The following is a 12464-nucleotide window of genomic DNA, read 5'->3' as shown; positions in this document are numbered from 1 at the left end:
CCTGGAGAATCAGTCTCAGTTCTCCTGGCGCCTGTCGGCGCTCGGAATGTGCAGCTTAACAGACAACAGGCATAAATGCGATCAGTCATCAAGCCGGTACTCGCACGCATGGCGGAGGTGCTGCCGGGCTGAGCTCGCGAACTCATTCCGGAGGGACAACAAAATAATTTGGTTTGCCCGCACTTCGCCGGTGACTCAGATCATCCGTGTCCCGTCAGATTTCAGGTCATTGATTGGACGCATGCCTTGTCGGTTCGGTTCTTACCGTATACGTACTCCTGCCCGCAACCGAACGTGATTCATCAGCGAGGACTATCCCTTTTAGTACCAGGAGCGATACGCGACGTACTATGATCAGTACCGCAGGGCGGGGGGAATATTTGATTCAGAGATCGTAGGGTACTTACCTATCAGTACGTTAGCGTTGAAAAATTCAACATCAGTTGTACGTTTCTACAAATGTGCTCGTAAGAAATCTAATTATAATGTCATTGTATTCGTATTCTTACTTGTTACGGCAGTGTACCTTGTTTGCACGGACGCGCACAGGTGGCGTCGATGCGGTGGCGCATGCAAATATGAAATATTCCTGGATCGATCCACATTGCCGGGAGGTAGGGTAGGGTACTTCTAGTAGGTACACGTAATTATGACTCTACCTCGGACAAGTGACAACCCTTCCTGGATTGCACGACGCAGGATGCGCGGCACCACAACATGGCATCTACACAACATGGGCACTTGTTTGCAGCATCCTTGCTCCAGCTGCCGCGTTGATGGAGGGCATCCCAGGCAGAGCGACCATCAGCTGCCACCTTCATCCTGGCGTGGCCATGCAACGCGTGAGCAGCACAAGTGCGAGCGCGATCCGTGCACAGCATGGATCCCGCCCACCGCCCACCGCGAGCCACTCCACCTCCATTCTCATGAAGCCCCGGTAGCGCAGCTGATACGGCGATTTTGCGACCACGACCTGCAGATCGGGTAGTGTATTTCCCTCAAGCCAAACGGGGCTCTGTCTGTGGAATATTTCTCTGGCACGTTCGAAAACTGCTGATATCATAAGCCACACACATAAGAGCGCAGCTGAGCAGGGACTTGAAGGTGGCATGCCAGCCAGCCGACCCGTCTGTCGCATGGAAACACCGCCTGATGGCTGGCCGGGTGTGAGCGGCAGCCAAGGATAATTGCGGGCGGAGCGCAGTGGGCATAGCCCCGGGGTGTGGCCACGGAAAGGACCTCCAACAGCGATTTCATTGGCAGGCCTCGGCCAAGGGGGAACGGCCACGTGCCTCTGCAGTGCAGTGGACCTCTTCCCCGGCACGGCCGGGGCAGCACCAAGTCGCGCAGCACAGGGCCCAATGGCCGGGAGGCAGAACAGCAGGGCATGGTGGGTGTGGGTCAACCCTCCGCCGGGCACCCATTTTCCAGTGCCCATTTCGCGGTTGCACGCCAGCCCCTTTCAGTCGCAAGCTTGAGCGTGTTGGCGTCCCAGCGGCAGCCGTTAGCTCGCGCCCAAATCAGAACCTGGAGGGGGAGTGTGAGGCGCAGCCACCCGTAAGGCGTCCTCAGCCCTGCAATGCCTGCACGGCAGTGCCAACGGCGAGAATGGCCACAGTCCCCAGCAAGAGACGCAAGGGGAGAGTCACGGCCAGCCAGACAGACACACACACACACACACACACACACACAGAAATTGGCCAACGGGTGAAGAGGGCAGTGACCTCCAGGTGTCCTCGCCCCGCCGCGCTGGAGCACGTCTCTTCGTTCCAAGGGCATTGGTTTTGCCTCAGGTACTGCAGCACTTCCAGGTGGCCGGCGCCCGCAGCGCTCGCGCAGGTGTAGACGTCCCAGGGGCAGCCGTTCTCAAAGCACCACCGCACCACGTGGATGTGGCCGCCCCAAACCGCCCCGTAGCCGGTGCGCTCGTTCCAAGGGCAGCCTTTGGAGCGCGCCCATTGCAGGACCTGAAGCACGTCCGGCAGGAGGAGTCAGAGGACCGTGTATGTATGGTGTCGGCAGGAGCGGGAAGCGAAGCAGCGGTGCCGAGGCGGGAATGAGGTGCCCCCCCCCCCCCCCCCCCCCCGAAGACATGGGGGTGGGGGTGGACCTCAAGGTGGCCACGGCTGGCTGCCGCGGTGCAGGTGCCGGCATCCCATGGGCACTCGTGCTCCACCGCCCACTCCAGCAACTCAAGGTGGCCACCCCGGGCTGCGCTGGCGCACGTCAGCTCGTTCCAGGAGCAGCCTTGGGTGCGTGCCCACTTCAGCATCTCCAGGTGGCCCTCGGCGGCCGCCGCGTCAGTGCACTGCCCAGAGTACCACCTGTCGCACAAAGTTGAAGGCGGACGAACCGTGGAGGGGGCACCAGCTTGAGTTAGGATACATCTCTTTCTGTACATATCAGGACACAGCACCCAACCCTCAGCATCCCTCAGGGCTTCGCAGGCGGTGTCTCAGCACAGGAGCGAGCCCCGCGGGCCCCGCCCGTCGGGGCCCGGCCCCTCTCCAGTCGGTCCCCTGCAGCTCACCTGCACCCGTGGCTCCACGCGTACTTCAGGACGTGGAGGTGCCCTGCGTTAGCGGCGCGAGCACACGTCTCTTCGTTCCAGGGGCAGTTGTGCTCGTGCGCCCACCGCAGAACGTCAAGATGCCCGTTCTCAGCGGCCCGGGCACAGGTCTCGGCACTCCACGGGCAGTCCGCTCCGATTGTCTGCAGCCCCTCGCTTTGCGCATGCCCGGCAGAGGCGACCGCATCTGATGCCTCCAGGGGTCCGCGGCTGCTGGAGGCAAGGCTCGAGTTGGAGATCCAGCCGGTTTTCCTCTGTTGTTTCCCCAGCCAGAGCGAATTGTGGCTTCTCGGGTGCCCTGAAGACAACTCCAGTTTTGGTTCCTCTGCCGGTGGATGAGCCAGCGATGGCGGCGGCAGCAGAGGTCCTTTCACCGTCTCCCTGGTGGCAAAGGGGGGGGGGGGGGGGGTGGGAGGTTGAGCGCTCGAAAAAATCGGCTGCGGGCCATGGTGGCATTGCCATCGACGTGGAGCTGCGAGGCAGGGTTTCTAGTTTCTGCCTCGGCCAGCACATCCACCAGTACGAGCGGGCCTCACCCAGATTGGCCGTCGGGCTGCGGGAGCATGACGGCCTTGCCGGCGAGGCGTCCATCGCGTGGAGACACCATTTGAGGAGCCGAAGGCCCAGCCTCGCCACCTGTCTGGCTGGTGCTGGCTTGCGCCATGGCAGCGACGGAGGAGCCGGAGGGAGCTCCAGCCTCAAGGCCAGCCGCTCCCCGCCTGACTCTCGACCGCGGCACACCGACGCGTACAGCGCCCATCCCCGCGCCCCGCTTCTCTCTCAGACAGGCTCGACAGAGGGGCTTGTCTGGACCGTCAGCTGCTTCAGGCTGATGCCAGGACCGCGGAGTGCCATAGTGGAAGACAGGCTGTGGCAGTGCAGGGTTGCTGGGCGGGCCTTGGAGCGCCGACGGTGGGGGCAGAGGGAACGAGCAGCAGGCAGAGGAGGAGCAAGGGGCGGCGGAAGGTGCAGGAGGAGAACAGGACTGACCCAGGAGCGTCAGCCGGGTGCCGGATGAGCGGCGCCCCTGTGGCCGTGGGATACCCTCAGCGGAGAGCATCACAGGGTCGCCTCGGCTACTGTCTCCCCCGCAGGAGCAACCGTATATCGTTCGAGCTCTCTTGGCCCTTCTGAGGCGTCCTATTCTGTCATGCTCAGGCACGTCAACATCTCCCCACCGCTCTGCGGCCTCCTCGTTGCCATCGTCCAGCAGGTGCACGCTGGGTCTGAAACAACAGGACAGAGGCGCCGCCGCAGTGAGGTGAGTTGGGCGGCACTGCTGAGCACAAGGCAGGCAGGAAGCTGTGCTTTCTTCCCCACGTGTCCAAGAGGGGACGCGCCCAGGCAGAGGGCGAGAGCAGGAGGGGGCTGGACATGAGTGGCGTCTTTCTCACCTGCCAGAGGGATTGGTGAGGCGGCGGCTGTTCTTCCTCAGCCACTTCAACACCTGGGGGGGCCGAGACGGTTCAGACAGGAGCGGAAAACAGGCACCCTTCTGAATGTAAACTGCAAGGGGGGGGGGGGGGGGGGGGAGGCCATGGATACACGATACATACAGACCTCGAGGTGGCCACCGGCAGCTGCAGAGGAGCAGGTCTCGTCATTCCAGGGACACCCATTGCTGCGTGCCCACTGGATTGCCTCCAGCTGGCCTTGAGCAGCTGCGGTGGCTGTCACTCGCCAGTCCCACGGGCAGCGCTGCCCCTTTGCCCATCCCAGCAGGTGCGGCCGCTTCACAAGCTGGGAAATCAGCATGGTCCTGCATGTCTGTGGGTCCTGGGTGCCAGCTGCCCACCTCTTCTTCTCGTGTTCAGTGCTCCTCCGGACAGCACGGTGTTTTGCGGTGTTGGCGGCAGGCAGCTGTGTGGTTGCAGACTCATAGGCATCCACAGCCTTCTGAAACTGGGTTGAGACATTGCGAAGAACGCAAGTCGCCTGGAAGTTGCTGAATCATTGTGCCTCTGGCCCGCAGCTTCTGGCAAAGAAGCAGCCGCAGCGTCCACACCCGATAGAAGCGGCCTCGCCTGCCCGGCCACTGCTCAGCACCACACTCTCGATCCCTTGGACACCACAGGCAGGGCAACCTGTGAGGCAGGGGGAGCGCTGACGGAAAAGGGTGGCTCAGAGCCACAACCGTGGCCCCCATGCTTGCATGGGGGCCATGCAAGCACAGCCGCACACCCTTTGCATAATGCCTTGCATGTTCCCCAACCGTGCACCACCCATGGCTCATGGCCCAGGCTGTGCAGCGCTGTGTCAGCAGCCACACACGCCTTCGACCGAGCAACATTACCGAACGAGATGCCCGTAAACGCACAGGCAGAAGAGACAGAGGGGAAACTGGGCAACAGGTTCGCCACCGAGGCAAAACGTTACACACAGCATGTTGCCAACTCCGGCTGCCCCGAACTGAGGGTGCCGAGCTTCAGCTCGTCGCTACGCCGTCGGTCGGATGCCCAAAACACGCAAGGATTCTGATAGTAGTTGTGAACAGTTGGTCAAGCCAGCAGGACGATTAAATTTGAATGTTGGAATAGCGAAGGGTTGGGGAAAAGGGGAGGGGGGGGGGGGGGGGGGGGACCAGGTCATGAGCATAATACCCTCAATCCGTCCAACGAAACAGCGACGGTAACTCGGGCCCCTACTCCCTATACGTCGTCTTCTCGAACTCTGAACTATGTATTGATTATGGCTATCCCAACGTCGGGTGAGGATACGGTCCCGAACAAGGGCACGGATTCAATGCTGCCCAACTCGAAGACGTCGGCCAGCCGGCCGGGCTCGAATTTCGAAATCATATCTTGTCCCTCTACTCGTCCCTCTACAGGCCTACTCCCCGTTGGTACCGCGCATTCCGGCGGTCTCCCGAAAGGCCCCCGACGCGGTAGAGAAGGCAAGCACCTAAACTTGGCCGGACGCCTTGAGGCAACACCGTTACAGGGGACGCCACCGCCGCTACGGCTCTCTGCTCTCACGGGTGAGAATTTGGGCTTCGGCAGATTGCCCGCCTGTCCTCGCGACGATGTCGCCGAGGCACAGCGATATGTCCTTGCCAAATGATATGGCATCCGCTGCACAGTCCCACAGCGGCCGGCCGTTGGAGCTGCGTGGAGCCCACAGTCCCAAGTATCTCCATACAGTATCCTTAGGTAAGGATAGGTAGGGTAGGGTACCCTACCTATACCATATATACGACGACTGAATTTTAAAGTGACAACAGAGCGCCCAGGCAGGGCCCAGGCCAGCCCCTGCAATATTTTATTTTTCAACACTGTTCTCGCGTGTACCTACTACAATAATTTTTCGACCAACCTTCTCCCGGGGGTTAAAAAAACCTACCGTCGGCAGTACTTCGTACTCGTACAGTATTCCAGGCAGTGCTTGTACTGGTACAGTACTGTAGGCTCACATGATTGCAGCCCTCCTGATTGCAGCTGGCCTCGCGCCAGGAGGAAAGGGAAGGTGCCTACCTCTAGGGTAGGTAGGTTCTGTAGTCTGCAGGGTAGGGTAGGTACGTACGTTTTTGAAAACCTGTCGCGTCAAGCAGCATTCCCTCGTCGAGTCGCACGGGCGGCAGCTGATCAAGAGAAAGGAACGCAAGCGGCGGTCTTTGGCCTGGCTGGGTTTCTATCCCGGGGCTACCCAATCCGGCAGATTACACGTCGATCTCAGACACGCGGTCGCTCGCCCGGCCTGTGCCGCTTCGGTTTCCTCCCCTCAGGCCGTCAGTCCCCCGAAGCTCACTCGGCGGCAACATATCGGAACTGCCCCTGGTACTGGTCCTTTCCCCCGACCTGTATCACACCGCACTCACAGCAGGCACGCCCATCCCTTAGCATGTAATTCTCATGAGGCCGTGGTCACGATTCTGAGACAGGATCGGTGCTTCTCAATATATTCTCCCGCCTGGCGACTCGCCGCCCCAGCGCGATATCAATCAAAGCCTTCCAACCACAAGAACGGGCCTTCTCTAGACATTGCACTTCAGGCTGCCAGTCCGTCCCCTTAACTGACCTCTTCACAAATCGAGATAGACTGACGCACAGGCAATAGTCGGACATGCTCTGCCTCTCTGTCTCTCTCTCCCCCTGCGTCTCTGTGCCTCTGTCTCTGTCTCTGTCACACACACACACACACACACACACAGTTTCTACAGCCTGAGGTCTACAGCCTGAGGAAGCTTCGAACCCAAAACACCCCTCTCTGACCCCCCACCCGTTCCCGTGGTTAAGGTCACTTCCATAGTACGGTTTCTACTGGTCTGAGCCCGCCGGCCGACATCTGACAGTGACTGTGCCCTTCCCTTCTGCCCCCCCCCCCCCCCCCCCCTCAACTCCCGCTTCCCTTCAGAGGATCAGCCGATCCCTGGGGGCTCGTCCTCCGGGAACGGCCAAGGGACGGGACTCGTCTCTCCTTTGCTCCCGGTGGAGGAACTCTCCTCAGGCTGAGAAGTGGCATCACAGCGACTGGCAGGGAGCTTTCAGAAGGGCCAGATGGGCCCTGCAAGCAGTGGGCTAGAGGTGATCAGCCTTATCAGCGATGAGGAGGAGGAGGAGGAGCCCCAGAGACGGGGAGCAGGGCATTTCGGGCACTGGCTTTGCAGCGTGCAGCGCTGCCCAGGCTGGGACCCATGGCCAGCAGCCCTCAGCAGGTGGGCCGGGACTGCGGCCGTACAATACCGTGTCTCTCGCAGCCAGCAACGAGCCGTCTGCCTTGCAGGGTGGACATGCTGAGCCTCAAGGAGTCGGACAGGGGGCAGCAGCCTCGGCACCGGCCGCTCTGACAGAGGCAATGGGCGGTCCTGCGTGGGCTGAGGCAGAGTTGCGGAGCAGCAATACGCGGGAGAGCAGCGGCTTGGCACACTGTCCCTCGGAAGGGTGCGGCTATCGCCCAGACCCACACCCACCCTCCTTATACCCCCCTCACCCGGAGGCCGCGCCTTTCCCTGCCCCTCCCTGCCTGCCCTCTCGCACCCGGCAGGGCCTGGGAAGCTTTGCGCGCCCTTGGTGTCGCTCACAGGTGCAGCGATGCCACGATGTGACAGCCAGAGAAAGCAAAGATGGCTCATTGATTCCTCCCTGCCACTGTATGCAGGCCGACGGCTGACAGCTCCACAAGGCATCTGGCCCACTCTTCATATCAGTCTGCTGCAATGAGCAGCGGCGGCGGGTCGCAGCCACGGGCAATAGGGGCAGGCACTTCACATGCCCTAAAGACAGAGGACCACGCCCAACCGTCCGGCGCTGGGCCTGGACTTCTCACCGACGAGCGGGAGCCGGACGGCTGCGGCAAGGAGGCAGAGCCGCCGCGCTCAGGCGGCAGTGGTAGGGAGGATACCCCGGGACAAACCCTCGAGCCGCTCTCTCCACCTTCGGCCCTCGGCGAACTGCAATCGGGCACCGCGGAACCGCCCCCTCTACCACTCCGACCGGAGCAGCAAGCCGGGCCTCCCGTACTTCCCGCTTCGCTCCATCCCCCATCGCATGCTCCCTCTACCCTGGGCACACCGCAAGCCGCGCCTTGCCTTCGAGTTACTCCGGCTCGTTCTCCAGCAGCTCCGCCACCTCTCCCCTGCGACCAGCAAGTCTCAGCTTCCTTACCTCCGCCCCGGCCGCATTCCCCGCTCCCCGCCCCTCCTGGCTCCCCGCCTTCCATGGCGCCCCAAGCGGGGCCCTCAGCTGCAGGGCCTCAATCCGCCGCCCACGAGCAGGAGGCGGGGCCATCGATGCCGTCCCCTCAGCCTGCTGGTCATCAGCAGCAAGCCAGGCCTTCTCCACTCCCCGCCCCTTCTGGCTCCCCGCCTTCCATGGCGGGGCCCTCAAGTGCACCCCCTCAACCCCCCAGCCACGAACAGCAGGCGGGGCCTTCCGGGCCATGCCCTCATCCTGCTGGTCATCAGCAGCAAGCCGGGCCATGCCCAGCACTCGCCCCTCCTGGCTCCCCGCCTTCCCCGCCTTCCATGGCGCCCCAAGTGGGGCCCTCAGCTGCACCCCCCCAATCCGCCGCCCACGAGCAGCAGGCGGGGCCTTCTGGGCCATCCCTCCAGCCTGCTGGTCATCAGCAGCAAGCTGGGCCATCGCTAGCACCCGCCCCTCCTGGCTCCCCGCCTTCCCTGGCGCCCCAAGCGGGGCCCTCAGCTGCACCCCCTCAATCCCCAAGCCACGAGCTGAGGGCGGGGCCGTCCCTGCTGTCCCCACAGCCTGCTGGTCATCAGCAGCAAGCCGGGCCGTCCGCATTCCCCGCCCCTTCTGGCTCCCTGCCTTCTATGGCGCCCCAAGCGGGGGCCCTCAGCTGCTCCCCCTCAACCCCCCAGCCACGAACAGCAGGCGGGGCCTTCTGGGCCATCCCTCCAGCCTGCTGGTCATCAGCAGCAAGCTGGGCCATCGCTAGCACCCGCCCCTCCTGGCTCCCCGCCTTCCCTGGCGCCCCAAGCGGGGCCCTCAGCTGCACCCCCTCAACCCCCAAGCCACGAGCTGAGGGCGGGGCCGTTCCTGCTGTCCCCCACAGCCTGTTGGTCATCAGCAGCAAGCAGGGCCGTCCGCATTCCCCACCCCTTCTGGCTCCCTGCCTTCTATGGCGCCCCAAGCGGGGCCCTCGGCTGCTCCCCCTCAACCCCCCAGCCACGAACAGCAGGCGGGGCCTTCCGGGCCATCCCCTCATCCTGCTGGTCATCAGCAGCAAGCCGGCCCATCGCTAGCACCCGCCCCTCCTGGCTCCCCGCCTTCCATGGCGCCCCAAGCGGGGCCCTCAGCTGCACCCCCTCAACCCCCAAGCCACGAGCTGAGGGCGGGGCCGTCCCTGCTGTCCCCACAGCCTGCTGGTCATCAGCAGCAGGCAGGGCCGTCCGCATTCCCCACCCCTTCTTCCTACCTGCCTTCTATGGCACCCCAAGCGGGGCCCTCAGCTGCAACCCCGCAATCCCCCGGCCACGAGCCGGAGGCGGGGCCGTCCGGGTTTTCCTCTCAGTCTACCGGCCATCAGGCGGGTCATCAGCAGCAAGCAGCTCCTTCCCGAGTGCCGGGCACGACCGTCTCCCCGTCTTCCGCCGCCGACCAAGCGGGGCCCTCAGCTGCACCCCCGCAATCCGCCGCCCACGAGCAGCAAGCGGCCCTCCCCACACAAGCCCCTACCGGTCCCGCCCAGGAACTTGACCCAGCAGCCTCTGCAGCGCCACCTCCATTTGCCTACGACAAGCAGCAAGCCCCACCTCCCTCTCCACCTTCGGGGCGAGGGAAGCGGAGACGAAGCGGCAGGAACACAGCGGCTTCAGCTCCTCCTGTCAAGGTCAGCAGCTTTCCCCAGAGCCGCAAAGTTGTGATTCTCTTCACAGATCCCGGGCGGACAACTCGGCCGGCAGGTCGAGGGCGGGCAGGGCGTTACAGGCATGCAAACAGGCAGAAGGGAAAGGAGGCTGGGAGGCAGAGATGTGCATGTCGGCGGGTGGGCATAAGGGATCAACTGGTGGGCGGTTTGCCTCGTGTGCCTCCGACCGTGTCATGGCTGACGGTGTCCTCTGTGCCTCTGTGTGGCTGCGGCTGCTCCACAGGAACGCAAGTCCGCACCCCACCAGCTCTTAGGACGGGAAGTCCGCAAAAACTTTGGTGGGGACCTGTTCAGCGGAACGATTGACGGCTACGACCCGGAAGTGAGATGGTTCCACGTGACGTACGAGGCGAGTGCCCGCGTGTGCCAGGCACCACTCCGCAGTCTGCGCTGTCGCCGTTTGCCTCCTCTCGGAGGCATCCCCTGCGCGCGTGTCTGACACTGCCGTCGGCGCAGGACGGGGACGCGGAGGAACTTGGACCGATCGAAATCATGCGAATTCTCGTGCCCCTGCCAGCGGGCAGCCAACCAGCAGCAACCCGTAAGCGTGGCAGCCCCTCCGCACCCGGCCGCGGCACTTCTCGCCGCTTGTGTTCCCCTGCCTTCCGCTGCCTTCCCCTGCCCCCCGTGATCGCACGCGTCCCCACGCCTCGCTACCCCTCCTTTCCAACATTCCCTGCCACTCCCTGTGGCCTTCACGCGCCCCTGAGACCCACAAATTCGTGCTTTGCCCCGCCGTCCTGCGACACTCCCACCCGCCGACGTGACACCCACTAACGCCTTGACCCCTTGCCCGTCCGCCGCATGCCATGTAGCTGTCCCCCCCCACACACACACCGGGGCCGCCCGCGGCGCCTCACAGGCACCCCCCACCCACACGCACAGTTGCCAGGCAAAGTCGTTAGCAGTACGTGCGCTATTTCTACGGCGGCAGTCTGCACGCACTCATTCACCTCACGATGCCCCCAAGCCCCGCTCTCCCACGGACCCCAGCCCACGGCGGCCCTTCCTCTGTCCCCACTCAGTCCCACCGTTGGCCCAGCTCCCGGGCATTCCAGTCAAGCAGGGGCCTGCCCCGCCCCCGTTCTCACCCATACTGACGCATTGCGCCTCTGCAGAGCCCGCGGGCGCCGGTGCCGTGAACGCCGCTCGCCGTGCGCAGTCTCTGATATGTGCAGACCTCTCCCACGGAAAGGTGTGAGGCTGTAACAGTGCCCCAGGCCGCCGCCGCTGCCCCCCAAAGCATGTCTGCCTCCCCCACACATCTCTACCCTGCAGCGTGTGTGCCTCAGCCCCCCCCCCCCCCCCCCCCCGGGCGCGCCCGCCATGTCTGTCTCTCTCAGGAGCCGAACATAAAAATCCCGGTGTACAACGAAGTGAACGGCGATAAGGAACCCCCAAACTTCCGGTGCGCCCCAACAAAGTCCACTGTCTGTCCATTTGTGGGGCTTGGGACTCTGAATTGCCTGCAAAAACAGAGAGGGAAGGGCGGGGGGCGGGGCAGGGGGGGGGGGGGGTATAGGTACAAAGATACGTGCACCACGGAAAGAGACACCAGCCAGGAAGCACAGGGGAGGCAGGGGTGGGAAGGGATGTGGGAGGGAGGCAGGGGCAGGCACGCGGCACCACCAGTGTCTATCCAACGGGACACAGGAGGCTCCCAGCCATTCCCAGGCTCCATGCTGGCAATGCCCCGCGCAGCAGTATGGCAGCCCCTGCGTTCGCCGCTGCCGGTCCCCTTTTTTTACTCCAGCAGGAGGGGTGGGGGGGGGGGGGGGGGGGGGTTAACGGCCTCGGCAATGACTGTGGCAATCATCCAGCAGTCCTTCCCAGCCCCGTCCCCTCTCCAGCCCTCAGCTCCCCTCCCCTCCCCTCCCCTCCCCTTCCTCCCCACGTTCCTGTCCCCCCACTCACTTGTCCGCTGCGGCCACCTGCGGCCACGGATGCCTGACCCCTTGCCCTCTGCTACAGATACATCACCTCTCCAGCGATGTCTGCCACCCTGAGGGATGCCATAGTCACAGCGTCTCAAGATGGCCCTGAGGATCGGTTCTTCGTCCCCTTCAGCGATCCGCCCATGCCGGCAACGCAAGCATTTGTTGAGCACGGAGACTTCCTCTCCGAGACCGTGCCTTCAGGGTTTTCCGAGGTAACCTCACGACGCCGCCCCCGTGTGCAGCCGATGCCGTCAGCGGATGTCGAAAGCGCAGCCGGCACCTGCCTGCGCCGCCCTCCCATCCCGTGTGCCCCATGGCAATGCGCCTCAGCAGCAGTCTTGCCTCGGGATGTATGGCTCTGAGGCCCTGTGGTCCGGTAGCGAAGCTGAGCGCCCCTGCCTGCCTGCCTGCCTGCCTGCTCCTCCCCCCCCCCCCCCCCCCCCCCCCTCCCCTGGCTCTTGGGTCCCCTCAGCTTCCAGATCGCTCCGGAAGGGTGCGGCAGGTTGTCAGCCAGGGCGCCAAGCTCCCGCTGGAGGTGTTTCTCACCGAGGGCAAGGGCTGGGGAGTGCGCTGCAGTGAGGACATCAAGGCTGGCAGCTACATTTGCGACTACATCGGGGTGTTGCTCTCAGACC

At 63.6% G+C, this 12464-nt stretch overlaps 1 protein-coding gene and 1 long non-coding RNA gene across 2 annotated transcripts; one reads left to right on the top strand and one right to left on the bottom strand.

Annotated features, from left to right (window-relative positions):
* Window positions 1–667: 667 nt before the first annotated feature.
* Window positions 668–5637, bottom strand: LOC142355114 (uncharacterized). Its single transcript, XM_075407380.1, has 9 exons — window positions 5272–5637; window positions 4621–4842; window positions 4130–4504; window positions 3964–4016; window positions 3106–3795; window positions 2531–2950; window positions 2111–2324; window positions 1725–1967; window positions 668–1527 (listed from the first exon to the last, which is right to left on the bottom strand). The coding sequence occupies exons 1-9, from the start codon at window positions 5635–5637 to the stop codon at window positions 1402–1404; spliced, it is 2709 nt and encodes a 902-aa protein (XP_075263495.1). The 3' UTR covers window positions 668–1401.
* A 4742-nt stretch (window positions 5638–10379) lies between these two features.
* LOC142355113 (uncharacterized) lies at window positions 10380–12027 on the top strand. The gene is made up of 4 exons (XR_012761163.1): window positions 10380–10433; window positions 11011–11087; window positions 11236–11300; window positions 11864–12027. It is a non-coding gene; the product is annotated as an uncharacterized LOC142355113 (long non-coding RNA).
* The last annotated feature ends 437 nt before the right edge of the window (window positions 12028–12464 follow it).

This window comes from Convolutriloba macropyga, unplaced genomic scaffold (genome assembly GCF_964194025.1).
Source record: "Convolutriloba macropyga unplaced genomic scaffold, txConMacr16.3 SCAFFOLD_5276, whole genome shotgun sequence".
Classification (NCBI taxonomy): domain Eukaryota; kingdom Metazoa; phylum Xenacoelomorpha; order Acoela; family Convolutidae; genus Convolutriloba; species Convolutriloba macropyga.
This window is presented reverse-complemented; position numbering and strand designations above follow the sequence as displayed.

What these genes read in the sequence shown, in the direction of transcription:
- LOC142355114 (XM_075407380.1), bottom strand. Translation starts at nt 5,637, where the DNA reads ATGCCATATCATTTGGCAAGGACATATCGCTGTGCCTCGGCGACATCG. An exon ending in CTCACCAATCCCTCTGGCAG is followed by an intron (nt 3,796 to 3,963) that starts GTGAGAAAGACG and finishes CTGTTGTTTCAG; the next exon opens with ACCCAGCGTGCACCTGCTGG. An exon ending in CCAGCCGTGGCCACCTTGAG is followed by an intron (nt 1,968 to 2,110) that starts GTCCACCCCCAC and finishes GACGTGCTTCAG; the next exon opens with GTCCTGCAATGGGCGCGCTC.